The sequence below is a fragment of the Halictus rubicundus genome, chromosome 6 (genome assembly GCF_050948215.1).
Source record: "Halictus rubicundus isolate RS-2024b chromosome 6, iyHalRubi1_principal, whole genome shotgun sequence".
NCBI lineage: Eukaryota > Metazoa > Arthropoda > Insecta > Hymenoptera > Halictidae > Halictus > Halictus rubicundus.
This window is the reverse complement of record NC_135154.1, coordinates 9,771,796-9,790,768: the sequence shown is the minus strand read 5'-3', so window position 1 is coordinate 9,790,768 and position 18,973 is coordinate 9,771,796. Positions and strand designations below refer to the sequence as shown.

The following is an 18,973-nucleotide window of genomic DNA, read 5'->3' as shown; positions in this document are numbered from 1 at the left end:
GTGATCCTGTTCGTTAAATTCTTTCGCTCGACAGCGCAGGAATTTATGCATTCATGACAAAATTAAGTAGGTGAAATTAAAAGAATTTTAGAATGTCGATTACTATCTATTAAAAATATTAAAGAGAACAATGTTCCATTCAGTCACCGTTTCTTGCGACTCGCGCAGAAACTTTTTATTCGGCTGCTCATCCTAACGGTAATTAAAGAAATTAAGAAACAGTTTCGAGTGTTATTTCTTACCGAAATTCGCGGATCCTGGTGGCGAGAATCTGACACTACGGCGAGCAGTTTTGGGGAGTTTGTCCAGCCCGGTGGATTCCAAAGGATTTTTCAAACGGGATCCGGCGAATCGCAGAATTCCTGATGAATATTCAAGAATCCCGCACGGGAACGTAATCATGTCAAAAGGACGACAGTGGTCAAAAGCGCAAAGGAAGAACAGAGATCGACGCGCGGGCAAAGGGACCACAAAATCCCTGCTGGCATCCGTGCCAGGACGTTCGCGGAAACTTTGTTACATTTTTGGTGCTGGTCCACGATACACGCCGGGCCGAATAACTGGATCAAAGGGACGCGGTTGAACGCGGCAAGAGGCTGAAAAAGAAGCGGCGTCCCGCGAACAGAGAAGGACCAAACCTCGAGAACTTTTCCCTCTCTCGGGCCCTCCCTTTCGTCTCTCCACTGTTTTTCTTCGACGTTTCTACCGTTTCTTTTCGCGCACTGCCCCTCGGCGCCCCCTCCCCTTGGAAAAAGCTGTCGAAAGTCCTTTACTTTGCCCCGGACACAATGGAAGATCGGACCGTGGAAAGAATGGCGGACGAGAGTGGAAAGTGGACGTGCGGATCGACTCGCTTATCGGGCGAGTCGGACGACGCTGGGATTTTTGACAGAACTGATTTTTGGTTGCTCCGAAAGAGGTTCAAATTTGTGTAAAGACAATAAAAATTCTATGCGACAAATCACGATTTTTAGGACACTGGATCCTTGAGATGTCAATTTGGCCGACTTTCGAGATGGTTACAAACGAATCAAAATTCTATGCATCAGGAGAACTACGAGATTAGTAGCCGATTTCTCTATATACGTCGCCAAGGCCTGAATGATAAACGTCGCGGAATTATCCCCACTACCGCGGGATATACCCCGAACCTCGAGAGGCCTCGAACGGCGAGGAGTGTAAACATAACACCGCTTGGGTGAGTCTCCTGCAGGATACATGACGCTGGAAAGACCCGTGTTGTTGACATATAATTCACTGTAACTCCGCCACATGCTTCCAAATAATAAAGATTAATCGACGCAATGCAACAGAAAATGTACAGTGAGACGACGTCTCTTTTCAATTTTCGGGTTTTTCGAAAACGTGGGACGGAGCGCATCGGAACAGATATTCCCGGGCGGAGGCAGTGTATTACACGAAGAACAACAGCGAGTCAAAGTTGCCCGGGCAATAAGAAACGCCGCGACTCGACGGAATAATTAAAACCGTTGAAACGAATGTTTTACCTTGCGACGTGTATGGCTGACGTGCGTGTGCTTCTAGCGGTGAAAACATACTGCACTTGAAAAAGAGGGCGGGGGCGGCGTGAGGAGGAGTAGGAGGGTTGGAGTAAAAGGAGGAACAGCGAGAGGAGGAGATGTGGGAGAAGGACGAACGAGGAGGAGAGAGCCGAAAAGCGTGGCAGGAACGAGGAACCACCGCGAGTAGCTCGCGCTAAACCACAGAGGAAACAAAAGGTGCCGCCGGCGAATTAAGAACGATATTTTAACGCTCGACTTAATTGCATTAAGCCGGGGAATCCGAGTGGGAGAGCTGCGAGCAAACGGGGAAAAGACGGAGGGAACCGTGGACGAGGATAGACGCTGGGAGCTGGGGGGATGAAAGAAGCCTGTCAAGAAAAAAAATAAGAAAACACAGTCCGGCCGACAGGAGAACCAGAGAGAGAGAGAGAGATAGAGAGAGAGAAAGAGTAAAGGAGAGGGTAGAAAAGCGAGAATGGAAGGGTAAGGGACGCGGGTCAACCTTCATGGTTGTTCTATTTCGCGATTGGATGTGCCACGGTAATACGTCGGATTTTCAAAGTGCTCCTTACCGCGGCGCCGTTGTACCCTTTGAGCCGAAACAAAGAGAGTGCTCGCTTTTTTCGCGAAGTGGCCGGGGTGAGAGGCGGAACGGAAGAAACGGATTATGTTTTAGACCTCTGGAAGGCCGAGGGAGAAGAGGAATTGCGGGAGAGGAACGCCGGTGCCGCGGAGGGAGAGGAATCGGAGGGAAACAGGAAAAAGAGAGAAAGTTCTACGGGACCACACGAGGCATTCGGGGTAAAAGAGTTTTCTTGTAGTGTTTTTCCCCCCGGTTTTCCCTTTTCTTTCCCTTTTTTTTTGTTTCGCTTCTTTCCCTTCTTCTTCTTCTTCTTCTGCTTCTGCTTCTTCTTCTTCGGCGAATGCGCGTCGCGTGGCTGCTGCAACTCGAACCTCTCTCTCTCTCTCTCTCTCTCTCTTTCTCTCTTTCTGTTTAAACTGCGGCTCAATGAGACCCCTCTTTGATTCGATGCTCTTAGAAATGCGAAATAATGCCAAAGGATAGTCGTTTTGTTTTTTTTTTTTTCTTAAAAATACGTGTATTCGGCGCGCCTCCTTGGTAAACGTACAGACACTCGATTCTTTGTCGATCGTCGCTGTCGCCGTCGTCGACGTCGTTTACGAGCGATTAATTTATACAGTCTTTAGTGTCCGTACATTGTTCGTTTGTTCGCACCAGTGTTTCGAAAATGCACGGCTGCCTCGAGTGAACGGTTCTCTTCGGAGGCGAGGAGTTTGTTGCCTGCGAGAAATTTACAGTCGGCCGGGGAAACTCTTTGTACACGCGGGAAACACTTTTGCGTACTTAACTTTTGCTATTTAATGTTCATTCTTTGCGGGAGACTACCGAAAAATTGATATTCGAAGGCAACGGGGTGTAGTGAGGTGGTAAGGCGTATTCCCGAATATTCTGTACACTCTAACGATTTCTAACGATTTCTAAACGTCTGAAAGACTTACCACCTCAATATACTCCGCCGCCTTCGTCGATTTTAATCGAACATAATTCAGCATAATCTCCAATCTACCAACGTTCAAGGCACACTGCCTCCTCCAGAACGGATCAATCGGCAGTGTGGAATATTCTCTTGTGATTGTCCAACGCTAACGCCCCCATGAAGTACTTTTGGCACAACTGGCAGAAGAATCGATGCTTATTGTCGTGGCACTTCAGGTGCTTGTTCAGCAGGTCCTTTCTGGCGAACGTCTTCTCGCAGTAAGTGCAGGAGTACTTGTCGGGGTTGACGTGGAACGCGTTGTGCCTAGCTAGATTGTCCAGCCTAGTGTACTTCTTGGTGCAGATGTCGCAAGTGAACTTGGTCCTCTCGGAATGACACCTCTGATGGTACCTCAGGTACCGTTTCTGCGCGAACGTCTTCTTGCAGGCGCAACAGATTACCTGGTTCGATTCGTCCTTTTTCACGTCCATGTGATCGTACAGCTCCTCCTCGTTTCCGAATTCCTGCTTGCAGAACTGGCAGGAGTACTTCCTGGGCTGCTTGTGCTTCTGGATGGTCTCCAGGAAGGCAGGATCGGTCATGATTTTGTACAGGAACGTGTCCTTGAGCTTTCCGCTGGATATGGCGTTTAGGTTCGATATATCTTCTTCGTGGTCCTTCTTGCACAGATTGACGGCCTCTGTTGGGCTGTCGGCGCCATCAATACAGCATTTTGGATCCTCCTCGTTGGATTTGGAAAGGGTGACGCTCGAGGGTCCAGCTAGGAATGCTGGTCTTGATGGCAGGACCTGGGAAATGGTAATGAACGAGTTAGAATACGTCATACAAAATTGAATAGTTCGTGCACGATAATATAAAGTGCGGCTAAGCAGTTGAAAATTATTTCAATTTCATTGGGTCATGCTTGATTTAAAATATTGCATGGATCCTTTCGCTTCTTACATTCCTTATGTTGTTATTGTTGTCGACATTCCTTACGTTGTTATTGTCGTCGTTGACAGTCGTTTCCTCTGGCTCTCTCGTGGGGGATGATTTTTCGTGCTCGATGCTCGATGAACCAACTATGAAGCGTCCATTCGATAAATCTCTCTGCGACGAGTTAACCTGAAACGTTACAAATAACCTTGAAATCCTGCGAGTCATTACTGCTTAAAATACTTCGTAACGAAAATTGTATAAAATTGCACAGATCTTATTTCGATTATAGATTTCAATTTCAAACCTACAGGAATTTATTAAATATTAAATCGATTCTCTTGAAATTTGACCGTCTTCACGATTGATCCTTTTTTAAATTGACCATCCATTAAATTAAATATGTTTAAAATTAACCGTCCCTTAAATGAAATATGTTTAAAATTGACCGTCCCTAAAATTAATTCTGTTCAAAGTCGACTGTCTCTGCGAAATACTACGGACACTCGATAAACTGAATCGAATAGTACTTGCTTCTGTTTGTTTACATTCCCACCGTAATCTCGAGGAACCTGTCACCGCGTCGTCCACAAATTCGCGCACGAATTACTATACACATCAATGATTCACACGAACGCACGAATACTCCGAAGCTGTCAATCACCGTACCTTCCGTTGAATCGTCATGTCCAATGCTGCCTTCGAATAATTCAAAGCTTCTCTCCTCTCCTCTTCGCTGTTCAAGGATTCGTCGGATTGTTTATCTGCATAACTATCATCTTTGCCATCGAACATGTCGCGTGCACCTTTCGGTCCCACTTTTACATTTTTATTATTCGAATGTCTGTCCGACTTCCCGACAATCACTACCGACACTGGCTCGACGTGGTTGTTACCCTGAAGAATTCGCTGTCGTGGCACTGTCTTCACTCTCATCTTATTTGTTGCAACAATATATTGCCTGGAAGAAATATTTCAATACAGTAACATTACCAAAATGTCAGTAATTTTGCAGACAATTTTATAAGGAAGTACTTTAAAATATTTGGAAGATGTTTATTTAGTAATACACCGTTGAAATGCACAAGCACATTCATGCATTTGTTCATTCATGCAGAGTAGAAATTTAAGAACACTCTCCACATTTATGTTCAATTCAATAATATCTTTCAGACAAGGAGAACTTCGATCACTGGACAGAAACAATTTATACACACACGAAATGAGTGACATTCCAAGTATTATACATTTACCAGTCAATTTATATGAACTATAGGAACAACAAAATAAATTCTCCATTTATCCCCCTTGCCCTACAATATGGAATCAGACTCGTGATGAAGATTCTGAACAGAGTCTAATAAATATGTATGTTATTAATTTCCTTTGAACCAAAATCAAATTCTATTTTGTTGTAGTTGATACACATCCTTTAGAGAAAACATAGGCATACAATAAATTGTGAATGATGCAAAATTTCGAATCATTATAATCACAAAGTAAATAGTAGTGCAAGGGGTTTATTGCAGTTTTTCCAGCAGAAACACCAACTATCCAATTTAATTTAATGTTAGAAGTGATCGAAATGTTCCAATTTCCTCTAGAACTTAGGGGTAAAAAAAAACAGACGAATTACAAACTAAGACTATACGATATTATGTTATCAATTAATCGTCAAGGTGATGTATAGACAAAGAGTGAGAGAGAGAGAGAGCAGAGGTAAAGGGAATGATTCTTACCGTGCTCAGACAGTCCACTCGAAACAGAAAATTTTCGTGAGCCCGACGGGTTGGCCGTCTTGAAGCACAAGAATTTCGGTAGCCAACGTTATCACCGTTTCCCGGGCACACGACACACGACACACATTTCACGACGCGTCGACCGTAACTGAGAAGAAACACTGTTTAGTCGACCTCGGGCCGAGTTTGACGGTCGGCACAACAAAGGGCGGCTGGCGGAGTCGCCACACGGAAATCCAAGTTTGCAAACACGGGGCCCCGCGAGTTTAACGGAATCCGATGTGTCGTGTCGGCCGACGTAGACAACTCGAGGGACATGAACCTCTTGAAATTCGTCTGTTGCCATCGGGTTATAAATTGGAATTCTTGCGGAACAGAATGCACCGGCCGGAGAGCCCCGGGCTGCATCGGTCTTTTCTACCACCTCGACACTCGAGACAGGTCTTCTACCACCCACACTACTACCCGTCCAAAACCAAAAATGAATTTTTACACTGGTAAACGATCTTCGTTCAATTTCACATGCTGCGTAATTTTATGAAATAATGCAACTTCCTTTTCCTAGAATTTTGTAGGCAGAGGGTGTGTTCGTTTTGCGGCAAGTAGTAAAACATTGATATTGAAATCACTTTTTAGGAAGATTGTAAAAATTGTCGATACTTTTTTGTATTTAATCATACTTTTTTAATGATACTTGCTCAATCTCAATATATTATACGAAATCATGTATGAATTTTAAAAACTGTCACGTTTTTAGGATTTTCAACAATTTCCACGGTAATTTACAGTACGTTAACAGACTATGCTACTATTAAATCGCCTGTAGGAACTCATTGTGCAGGTATGAACCATGTTTATAAACAGTGACAGTGACAGTGACAAACACCAGTGACAATAGCACCTTACAACAGCAAGTTTTATGTATTTTCCCATAGAATTTAAAGTGCAGCCTTACAAATAATTATTTTTCACAGAACAGTGCGTGTGTAACCGTGACGAACATTTGTTTGAATTTCTAAAAACGAACTACCCGGAGGAAAAATTTTGTTTCAACAGCCCTTGTTTTGCACACAATCGGACGAGTCTCCGGCCAATTGCCAACCCGCCATCATAGCTTAACAATTTAATATGCCAAGGAGATTGTGAATATGCATTGTGCTTGAAAATGATGGGGGTGAGGAAGATAACCGATCAGCAGCCGAAATAAAGTAACGAGCTGTCAGGGGGGGTTGGAAGAAACGAGCGCGTAGCAGGAAGGACAGATACCGGCCGGGGGTGGTTTTTCCGTGGGGGTGGAGTAGGACAAGGACGGTCTGGGAGATGGGGTCAAGCATAAAATTGGCAAAAAAAGGCTCGATGTTTGGTAGGATGTTTCGCGTCCGTTCCCCGCTGAACCCCCCCCCCCCCTCCCCCCGGTCGTTAATACGGCATAAGGAGAAAGCAGGGTTAAGCGAGGGTGAAGCGAGGATTTTTAATTGTAGTTCAGCCGGTATAACCCCGCTCGACCCGCCGGTATTGTCATACCGGAGCGGCGCTTTTCTTTATTTCCCCAGTGGCTGGATGAGGTTATACATTTTTTTTAACTACGGCAATGCCTCCGTCTTCTTATTAGCAAAGCTAATTGGAAATACAAATGGTTATTCACGGTAAGAAGGAAGCCCGAAGACCGACTCTGCGAGCCGAGTACCAGCCGATGGAGGGCTCTATGGAAAGGGTGGGAGGTCTAAGGAGATGGGAGAGGACGTGGCACTGAGGAGAGAGAACCTGAGAGTGAGAGAGAGTGAGAGGACATCGTCTCTCTCTCTCTCTCTCTCTCTAACTCTCTCTGTTCGCGTATTAAGCTTGTATTTGCCCTGGATAATTAGGACTTTTTCCCGACCAATTCAGATGAATAATTGATTTTCCTCCGGCCCGACGGCACACCCCGTCGCTTCTGGACCTCTACGAATGACAATCACCCGAAGAAAAATACAGATCTTTCGGATGAAATATTCAATACCTGCTCGATGAGAAGGGTGAACCTCGAGACCCCCGAGGTACCATCTGGCTTATTGTTCCCCGGAAGTATCGGGAACGACGCGGAAAAAAATTCATCGACGATGAATCTCTTCTTCACAGCTCCTTCTTCTCCTAACTAGCCTCCCTCGTTTAACACTTTGTCTAACGAAATTGAGTAGACCAAATGGAAAATAGCACGTACAACTGAACAAATTGAAGTTGACTGTTGCAATATTTTTTACGTACAGTGTTTTCTCTGTATATGTCGCCAAGGCCTGGACGATAAACGGCGCGGAATTATCCCCACTACCGCGGGGTATACCCCGTTAGGGGACACGGAGCTCGAGAGGCCTTGAGGAGTGTAAACATAACACGGTAGTGGGGATAATTCCGCGACGTTTATCATCCAGGCCTTGGCGACATATATAGAGGAATCACTGTATCGCGATTACTAAGAGGGGATATCTATTTATTTCTCGCGTCTCGCAAACGATTCGGACAATTTTTATTTTATATGAACATCAATTTATTGATTGGAGATCTCAAGAGTTTTTTTAAGGTTTTTTCGGGGGAGATGTTTAGGGAATTTAAGGAAACCGCGAAGGTGTGATTTCGGCAAAAATTCACGTTCCCCGTGGGTCGGAAACAAAGTGGGGTGGGAGTCCTTTAACGAGTCAAGCGGCGATTTGTCTCTCTGTGGCCTGGAGAGAAGTTCGGCTACTTTCGTTCGACGCGTCCTGGAGAGATTGGCCGTTCCATGGACATAAAGCAGAAAAGCCACCCCCTTCAACCCGGCAAACACTTTGCCCGTTGGCCCACGTCTCTCGCCCCTCGTGACCCGAAACCGCGGCCGGTTATAAAGCATTCTTCCAGTTTATTAGACGGAGGACTCGCGGGCTTCTTTTTATATTAAGCATGTGCATTATTAATGCGCGGGCATAACCGTAAAATGCTGATGAAAAAAAGTTGCGGAGCCCCCGGCGGGCGTTTCTTCAGCGGCGAGACCGTGGCTCCAGCAAGATTGCTGCTTGACCGACTATTCCTTCGACAGTTCGCCTTGATGCCTCGAGATTTCCAGGAGCCGCGCCATTCGAAAATTAAGGCAATCTTAGTCGAAGAAATTCCACGGCGAAACTTTCGCGCGTGCTAAAAAATTCAATAAGTTTCCGAAATCCTTCTGCGATCGAGAGAAAATTTCGTATTACCCGAAATTTTGATTTCCTTGCTACTGTTCTCGTTATGCATTATTTTCTAGCTAGTTAAGCTTTATTTAGCTATACCTAGTTATTTTGTTGAAAATTGTTCTGTGTTTTGTAAAAGTGTGTGAAGTGTTAGGTCGATAATAATTTATTACTGACAGTTTCTTGGTATTTTTAGTACCATTCTAGTTTCGTGTTAGGTGCGTCTTTGATCCAATTTAATTCACGAATTGTATTGAAGCAGTCAATAATTTTATAATTATTTGCGTCTTGAGAAATGCGCCTCAGGACCTTTTCATCTGTAAGTTGTTTTCATAAATTTTGCAAACTTGGTAATTGTAAAAGCTCTAAGAAGTTCAATGAGTTACATTTTCTGACTGATTTTTTAAATATTCCTCCAGTGTTTCAATTTCAACCCCCATTTATTAAATCTTTCACTGGATAAAATCACTTGCACACTTGCTTCAAAAAGAAAAACAGTGAACAATATAGTTATTGATACATAAAAGGCCCTAGTCCCGATAAAATGGCCTTTATTTGCATAGGCAGCATAAACCAGTCCGAGTATTTCCCGAAGGAGGAAAAAACTAGGTCCAGATAGAGATCAGAGGAAACAGTGCGAATGCTTGAAGGTCCGCTATCTCTCGAAGTGTCCTACGGCTGGCGATATTCAAATGGCATCAATTCCTACGGAATTGCTCCGTATATCTGGCCGCAACCTGGATGCAAGGCCTCTCTCCCTCCTTGAAGAGGGAGCGGACCGTATTGGCAGATAGCTACGACATCGTTTTACAACCCCTTATCTGGATAAGTTACGGACATCTATTCGCAGTTTCTCTCTCCATCCTTCGGGAGCCGCGTGTTCCAAGTGGCGTCATCGATTTCCATGGAAATCCCTCGCGCATTCGAGTAGCCTATCCCCGGGCAAAGTGTCTGGAACGAATGGTAAAAAACGGACTCTGACAGGAAACCACCCCTGCGCGTCTTAATGTCTCGCGATTTTATCTTGACACGCGACAGACTTGACCGACGACCATAAATCGAACGATTGGAGCCGGTTGTGGCGCCTCGAGTGACTGGAATGATTGAGCTTCACTTGATGATTGTACCTTTTGACGTCTGGCCATGTGGTAAAATTTGTTCCGATCGAACAGAAATTGTTGAGCCAATTTTTATTCGCTTGGAACGGGGTGCGAAACTGTCTGACTAGAAAGGCCCTTTATTTTGTATTTTCGGAGCAATATGTATAGAAAGGAATATTAATTAATACAGATTAAAAGAGTTGAAAAATATTTATCGTTTAGATTTTATAGAGGGTGAAAAATTGCAATTTAGAAAAATAGAAAAATTTCACGAGTCGTAACCCAGGTATTTTTCTCTTGGTAAATTTGTTAAGATGGGAGAGATATCTCTGTTGCATAGTTCTATGAATAATTTTGCACAAAGATTAATTTCGCACAGCTGACTGAAGAATTGCCAGTTCCATAAGCAGGATAGACGGTAGTAACAGCGCAGGTGGATATCGTGACAGTCAGTAGATCACGGTGATTCCCTTCATCTGCTTATATTACACATACAATATCTGGGTATCGAAGTCGGTTGATCCCGGTAGGTTCTCTCCCTTGGCAGCGGACCATACATCATACTTTTCTTCTTTATTAAACTCATATTTTTCAAAAAGTCTCACCTCCGCGAACCGCCCGCGGCCTCCTCTCGCTCAGGCAACTCGAAAATCAGCTCCGGGGAGAACGAAAAAATTCATTTGACTCTCGAGGATAAGATGAATATGAAAATTGCCCGGCCGCGAAAAATGATTTACATTCGAACGTCACCCTGACGATATAACTAGAACCGACTGTCTTGCCATGAATAATTTATCCGGCCCGCGAAAATGATAGAAAAATATTTCGTCACGCCTGCGCAAGATCTGTCCGCGAACTAACCTGTCTCTGATTTACTCGTTCCGGTGGCTCAATCTGCTTAAGTATAATCACAAATAAATCAGAAATCGTACCTAGTACAATATAAAATATTATTAGTACACAATACTTCACGTTGGACGATTTAATATATTTTATTCTCCTTGCATGTCGAGCGATACAAAATATTCGTCATAATCAGTGCACTAATATTCTCGTGCTTGTTGATTTCATATTTTAGCCTCAACAGAGGCGATCAGGATGAGCAAATGAAGTTGATAGTGGGAGCGGTTCGCGAGACGGTTCTACGTTTAACACCATCACGGCCGATGACGCCAACGTGGCGTCAATCGTCAAAATTCGAACTTTCCGAATATTTAAAGCTCTCCAATTTCTTGCAATGCGTAGTCACAATCATACTTTGTTAATTATTTACAAGATGAATGATTTTCTGGTTTCAGGGATCTTAGATAAAAATCCTGTTAGACAAAAGTAAAGCAATCAGTGATGGATCGAGACTGAGAATAGCTTGAAGATCAAGAGGTCACTGGATCGTTTGGTATTTCCGGTGTCGGAAGCGTTTCGAGGCTCGTTTTCGGGGATCTGTCGTGTGCGTCTATGGTAATCGTCATGATTAGAGCAGCGAGAGTGCAGAAACAATGCACGAGAAGGGGAGGGGGTTGTGCAACGATAGCTAGTGTACGTGACGGGGTCTCGTCACGTAGGCGTTATCTGCAGTCGTGTTTATCAAGTGCACCGCTCGAGTCAAAGTATGTACAGTGCTCGGTGCCCGTCAATGGCGTTTCTTAGCTTATGCATAAAGCTCTTTCGCTACCTCCTTTCGCGTCTCTGTCGGGCTCGCCTGGTTTGCCTGGCTGGCTGGCTGGCTGGCTGGCTGCCTGGTTGCTTGGTTGGTTCCCTATCCCCTTCCCTCACGGCTTCTCATCTCTCACGATTTCCAACCACCCCCGTTTCATCGAGGCTTCAACCCCTTCTTCGACTGGTGGTAGCTTGGCAGGGTGTCTCGCTCTCTCGCAAGTGTTTCCGCCAGGATATATCGCAAAATCTATACCGTCAGGAGGTGAGACGGGGTTCGGGGGGGGGTGGCCAGGGGGGTTGAGGGGGTGGTGGTGGAGGAGGTTGAAGGGGTGGGCAAGAGCCAGAGGATGAGACGGAGGAGTGGGCGATGTGGCGGAGGCCAGGGCGGTTTTCGAGAAGGGTGAGCCCCGTCACATTTCACTACAGACTAATAACTTCTGAATATTCATTTCGTGTTTCTCCTTGCCTGCTTGCGCACCCGTAAGCAAGGCTAATGCGACGCTCACAACGCGATCTACCCTTCGGACCCTTTTCCTGTCGAAACATTTTTGTCTTCCCGTATTTATTCGCCCCTGAAAATCCGTCCGTCGCGCGGACACTCTACGAACGTCCTCGCAGATTTCCTCCACCATGTTTATTAAAAGAACATTCGCTCAACGAACAATTTCATGAACCGTCCTTAGCCCTTGCTCGAAATGTACAGTACTAAATAATGTACACATGTACTAAATAAATTTCGAGAATTTTGGAGCTACGATTAACGTAATTCATGTAACAAGCTATTTTAGGCTACATATCTTATTTCCAGTGGGAAAAATATTCTACATGGACGAGATAGATCTGGTTTTGTAAAATTAATAATATCTGGGTATCTTGAGGACGCCACTAAAAATATATTTAACAGGTACACAATGCCTGTCGCAATCTAGAAACCATGTAGGATAAATCATGAAAAATGATTAAAAACAATTGGCTTTGCTCAAACCTCCTCAGGTCACAAACATTCGCCAAAGAAAAATTTCAGAGCTAGATTTCCGTGCAAATATAAAATTCTGTTGAACGTCTATGTAATTAAATAAGACAGAGATGTAAGCACGGTCGACTTAGCAAACAGTAGCTGCCGAAATTCAAATCGCCTCCGTGTGAGACGAGCCTAAGGAGCACGTAACTCTCCTTCGTCGAAGCGAGAAAAACAGAACAGCTTGAAGGCGAGGGAAAAGCGAGAGGCGGTCGCCATGGTAACTATGAATTAAGTAATCAATGAATTATTATTGACATTGATGTTTTCGTCGGCCTCCTTGCAATACTTCGAGACGCGAAATACGCGTCGCCCATTGTTGCCGATTAATACGTCCGCGTGGTAGGGGAATGGTTTCATTGGATTTGAAAGGAGGAGAGCAGGGGAGAGAATTCGTGGGGTATTCTTTCGTTGCTTAATTACGGATTACGCAAACTGTTGCACCTTGAGCAATACGCGTTTCAGGGGGCTCGATAATGTTTGGATTCTTCTATTTAAGTCGCTGGGTGGCCGTGATCCTCATTAGTGGCCACGCAATTTATTTTTCCTTTTGCGTTCGCTCCTTCAATCCTGATAAATTCGACATTTGTATACTCATCTATATTCCTAAAATTTTAGTAGAACGTTTCTCAAAAACACTTCTCAAAAAAGGAAGAAAATTACAAAAGAGTATTAAATTTTCTAATAGCTCTAATATGGTCTAACAAAAGAGAATGGTCAGCAGATGCGCGCAACAATGGTCGCCAGTCGACCTAAGAATTTCGGTCGCTAAGAACGAAGAAGCCATTTCGCCGGCAAAACAAAAATTGCTGGTTATTAATTAATTTTCCTAGCACAAAGGCTACAGCTAATTGGTAGATATCAATTAATTAGCAGATGCTCTTGTTAATTTTCCCGGTGTTCCTTCCGACAAACGTCTTCCTTATCGACAAAGAGTCGTAGCTAATTCGAAATGGAACTCGTAGAAAATACGATAGGACGCTGCCGTGCTAGTCTGAGAGGATGTAGGGGCTGCGGGGGATGGGCTGTAGCGTCGGGGGTGAAAGAGAAAGTCAGGGGTGGCCGGAAGAAAAGCATGCAACGGAATGCTTCGGGCCAATGGAAGAGGCAACGCGCGCGCCTGCTTCAATTCCGCGATCTCTGCGACAAATTAGCGCAGACAAATTTCTCCCTTGTCTCGAACCCTCTGTCGTTTCTTCCTCCGTGCGTACTTCGTTGAAATTTCCTCGCGGTCCGTCGCTTACTTTAACGAAACATTCCCCGGGTACTCTTTCCCGATTCCACCCTGATTCAGAAACGCAATTTCCCGGGCAACCGATAACCGATCCTGACCGATCCGACACCAATTATGGCGCTCGCAAACTTTTCGTTTTTCTCATCTTAGAAAAGATAGTTCTACTAGCTGTAATCTATACCGATCCATAAAATTATCTCTAGAACTACCGGCTCAATTAATGACAAAATTCCAGTTATTCGTTCATACAATTTTTATTCTAATGCGTATAACTTCAATAATTGTGGGAGATTGTTGATCTTTGGACTCCTGTATCTCCGTGTAAAAAAAATCATACAGCATTCTGCCCGCGCTCGTTTTAAAGGGCGAGGTCTCTAGGTTCATGTCCTTGAACTTGGTTTTTCTCAAAGACCGTTGTCTACTATGAAACGTGACCCGTTTCTGCGGAATGAGAAAGTGAAGTTGCTTTTCTTGGTCTAAAATTTTGCAAATTCAAACGACACTGCGGACTGTAAAAAATTTTTGTTGGCATTGATTTCGAAGCGGATGTATAAAGGGAAGTGTCCTCTTTACAATGATATCTGAAAAATTATTTTACGATTTTTTCTTGCGTTTTTATTGTACATTGAGTGAAACGTGCACACCCGATGTTAAAACATATTTTGATTTTGATTAGAATGTGTGATTGGGTAAATGAAAGTATTTTTATAAATTGAATAAACGTAAAATACAATTATCAGGTTTAGTGTAGAGAGTTGGAAGAATGTTTCAAAGGTATTTTCGGTTGTGCAGTATCAAGGTAAATTTGCGTGCTAATAAGGGTGATTTTCCGTCGATGATATTGGTAAGGGTGGGGTTAGTTAAAAAGGAATAAATGAAAATTTTTCAACGATAGCTGACAATTGTGAATTCGCCCCTTGGTTGTCTCCCATAGAGCCACGGACGACCAATGTATCAACCCTCCATTGTCTCCGACGACCCCCCTCCGGTTAGGAAGCGCACGATAATAAATATAGAGAAAATGAAAAATTATTAAAAACTTCCTTTTTAGCCTTGGTAATCCTCGTCGCCCCCAGAGATGCCGCATTAAAAACCTGCTGCCCCTTCCATCCCACCCCCGTGGTGGAGCCGAGGTCGACCTCTTTCTCCGACGCCGCTTTCTCCGCCCTTGTCCATCCCGACTCGAGATCCTCGGGGCTGGGCGTCCGGACACGCGAATTATTTATACGCAGAAGTCTCTCTGACGACATTACCGCAGTGTTAGCATTAAATCATAATGTACGACTCGCTGCGAACTACCGTGATTTCGTCCTTACGCGCTCGTTTCTCTGGCAACGGAATCTTTCCGCCGGATTTACGCCAGACCCCCACCGAAAACCGAATTTTCGCCATTCTTAATCTACCGAATCAACTCCCAAAATCACTCTCGATGCCTCCAAAAATTTCAGGTAATAATTAGACTGCGGATTTTATGCATTTAAAGCAGTGGACATATTAAAAAGATTTAAGGGCACCAGCGTGTTGGTTTTAGCTTACTAAAATAATTAAAAGAAGTAAGAAATTTTTATTTCGCTCCTGCGTGTTGCAATCACTGCAAACATTTTTTATTATGCATAAAGATCCGCAGTCTGGTAATAATATATCAACGCTAACAATATTTCCTCTGAACTCTGTTGGGAAAAATTACTACCCCTATTTTTCTGTACATTTATTGTTAAAGATTGCTAATCTCTTATCACATTTAAACATCTATTTTAATTGTATATATTGAAACAAACTGAATTTTTGTTTAGATTTTTAGAACTATTCAGCAAACTTATTTGTGTGTATATATTACAAACAAATGGCTAATAGTTTGCGTAGAGACATTCTCGTTATTTGTATAAAGTAATATAAAATAGTCACTTTTAGTGTTCCAGCAAAAATATGCTTCTTAGCAGTATCATCGAATTGTTAAAAAATATTTCAACAAGTTCCGACACTCTATTAATACTTTTATGAATATACTAATCAGTGTAGGATTAATCGTTGTCTTCTTTTGCAGAAGCAGCTGTCACAGTTCAAAACCGCGTGCATGCATAATCTATTTAGGAGAGCACTCTTCTGTATCCATGTACAAGTCAATTAAACTTGACATGTTAATTATGAATCTTCATCTTTCGCAGACCGAGAATCGGAATACACGGAGGATTGCATGAAAGATTTTCGGGGAGCAGTAATTATTTCCTGCGACATTATTCGCGGCTCCTAATGTACGGGGCACGTGGATAATTAAAACGATCCGAGGTTTCAATAACGATTGTGTATCAGCGGTTCGGTATGCCGCGAAAAAAAAATCAACGAAGATTTATCTCGCTTGTAGCCCGGGCGTCAAGCTGAAAGAACGATACTTATCGTTCCCGCGGGAGGAACGAAACACGAAAATCCATATGAATCATCTGATGCAACGGGCGCGGGCCCGCTCTACACGCGTATCTCTTACGTCTGGGCGAACGACAGAAGAACACAAAGCTAATGCAATTTTGCAATTACACCGAGCGCCCGGCGCTCTCCTCTCTTCCTGTGAGCTCGGCCCGGGGAGGCTCGGAGGAATGTCGGCAATACCGCGAGAATATTTAAATTTCGTTTCGTTTCCGCGTCGTTATTCTTTCATCCACGGTCCGCCGGCTTTATCCCTCGTCGGCAATTAATTGGTAAATCCAATCGGCGGGCGAGGATGCAAAGGATGTAGCCTTTTATACCCCTGCTAAGTTACCGGGGAGAATGGATTCAGATCTACCAGGAATATTCCTCGTTCGCCGCGCCGCTTAAAAAATAGATTCCCTTCTCTCACACACCACCCCCCCTTTTTTCTTTCTTTTTCGCAACCCGGCCCCGTATAATTTTTACAATGTTTTACTTGAAAAATCGCCACGGCTCAAAACAGCCACCGCCGAAATTAAATCCTCCGGCTCGTTCTCTCTTTCGCCGTGCCAGTCTTTGTACGCTCTTTGAACCACCCTGGACAACTTACAAACTGCACTACACCTTCGAAATTCATGCCATATTCGTTTTCACGTTTTCAGGATTTTTTGACAAGACTGCGCTAAATGCGCAGGATCCTCGCCGGGAACCGAAGGCTGTATTGAAAACACAAAACTAGAGGTGCAATCAAAATTTAAGGCCTGCTAGAAAATTGGGGGTAAAGCTAGTGTCTAAATTTTTGGCTACAGCCACTTCCAAAATTGGGGGTTGTATCTACTGTAAAAATTTGGGGCTACAGCTATTACAAAAATTTAAAGCTACTCATAGTAAAAATTTAGTGCTACAGCTAGTGTTGAAACTTGGGGCTCCACCTGCAATGAAAATTCAGGGCTACAGCTACTGCTAAAATTTAGAGCACCACCTAGTGTCAAAATTTAGGGCTACAATCACTTCCAAATTGGGGGCTGCATGTACTGTAAAAATTTAGGGCTACAGCTATTACAAAAATTTAAAGCTACTCATAGTAAAAATTTAGCGCTACAGCTAGTGTTAAAACTTGAGGCTCCACCTGCAATGAAAATTTAGGGCTACAGCTACTGCTAAAATTTAGGGCTCAGCTATTGCTAAAATAGTAGGGGTTTCACCTACTATTAAAATTTAGAGCTGCGTACACTGAATGTCTCCTATTTTTGGATGACTATGCTAAAAATTCAGGGACATAGGTACACTAAAAATATAAGGTTATATTCGCGTTGAAGTTACAGAGCTATACCTATGTTGAGATCACAAAACGGTATCTGCAATTAAAATTTAAGGTTGCATCTACAATTGAAATTGTGAGCTATAAGTACAGTGGGGACTTACTATTTTTAGTTCAGCCTGGGATAAAAATATAAACTCATAGCCAATGGCTACACTAAAAACAGGAGGCTATATCTACAATACAGACTCCAGGCTACAACTATAGTGAGATCTATGTACTTAGGGGTCTCCATTCAGACCTACATAAAGTCAACTACATTGAAAACTGTAGACAGTGCAAGTCGATACGTATACCAGATACTCTATAAAGCAGAAATGAACTCATTTAGGCGATCGTTGTGCACGCAAACACATTCTTCAAATAATCATGTATAAAAATGATAGGATTTAATGTAGTCCCATCTTTAAAAATTCTTCAAAATCTAATCAAGAAAAATTCACTCAAATCCTACAAAAATTTCCAACGGATCATAAAATGCAAAGATTGAGTTAAGGTAGCCTGGTATCATTTTATTTTTGATTCTCATAAAAGCCTGAACGAAAAGAAGAAATTTTCTACATGATTTTCCACTGGAAGCGTTTCGCGACAATTTTACAAAATCTACAGACCCAGTACGATTTTACTTCCGATTCACCGAAGCCGTGGTCAAGAGAAGAAATTTTCTCGAAATTTTCCAATGAAAGTACTCTGTAAAATTTCGCAATTAATACAGCGACTTGTCGGTGCGGAAATTCGTCCAGCAGGAGTAAAACGAGAAGAACGAGAAGCCCGTTGGTCTTATCGAACGTCCACGGAGGGGGGCCGGGGGATGGGGAGGGGGTTAAGTTTCCGCGTAATCCGGATCGAAAGCGACGTATCACGCAACTGTTCGCATTCTTGAAAGATTTTCCGCCGTCGCGTTACCTTCGAAATAATTCCAGCGACGAGTAACAAATCCCGAGATTAACGCGATATAGTAGCCGCGCCCGTGAAGCATTCAGAGCTTTCATACCCTGTCCGGGTCCGATTCTCCGTGCAGCGGAAAGTTTCCGAAGGATACGTAATAATCCTCCCTACAGTTTCCGCGCTCCGGACTTCGCGGACCAGTGCGAGAGATATAGAGACAGAGAGAGAGAGAGAGAGAGAGAGGGGTTGGACACGGAAGGAGGGATGAGGAAGGGCACACGGGGGTGGAGAAGAGGACACCGGGGGGAGGTGGTTGGAGAACGAGAAAGAGAGAGAGAGAGAGACCGGTGGGAGAGATAGGTGGAGAAAGAGAGGTAAAAAGGGAATGTGAAAGATGCGGGCGTGTAGGTACGGTCGGCTGCTGTATTAGATTTGCTTTCTAGGACACTTTAATCAAAATGTACCTATGTAAATTTT

General features: G+C 43.7%; 1 protein-coding gene across 2 annotated transcripts; it reads right to left on the bottom strand.

Annotated features, from left to right (window-relative positions):
- Window positions 1-2,619: 2,619 nt before the first annotated feature.
- LOC143354903 (uncharacterized) lies at window positions 2,620-5,843 on the bottom strand. Of its 2 annotated transcripts, none has more exons than XM_076789267.1 (4): window positions 5,698-5,843; window positions 4,628-4,919; window positions 3,986-4,147; window positions 2,620-3,831 (listed from the first exon to the last, which is right to left on the bottom strand). In XM_076789267.1, exons 2-4 carry the CDS (start codon window positions 4,892-4,894, stop codon window positions 3,148-3,150), a joined length of 1,113 nt encoding a protein of 370 aa, XP_076645382.1. In that variant the 5' UTR covers window positions 4,895-4,919; window positions 5,698-5,843; the 3' UTR covers window positions 2,620-3,147. The 2 variants fall into 2 exon arrangements, with proteins under 2 accessions (XP_076645382.1, XP_076645383.1); XM_076789268.1 differs by having other exon boundaries at window positions 4,022-4,147.
- Window positions 5,844-18,973: the final 13,130 nt, after the last annotated feature.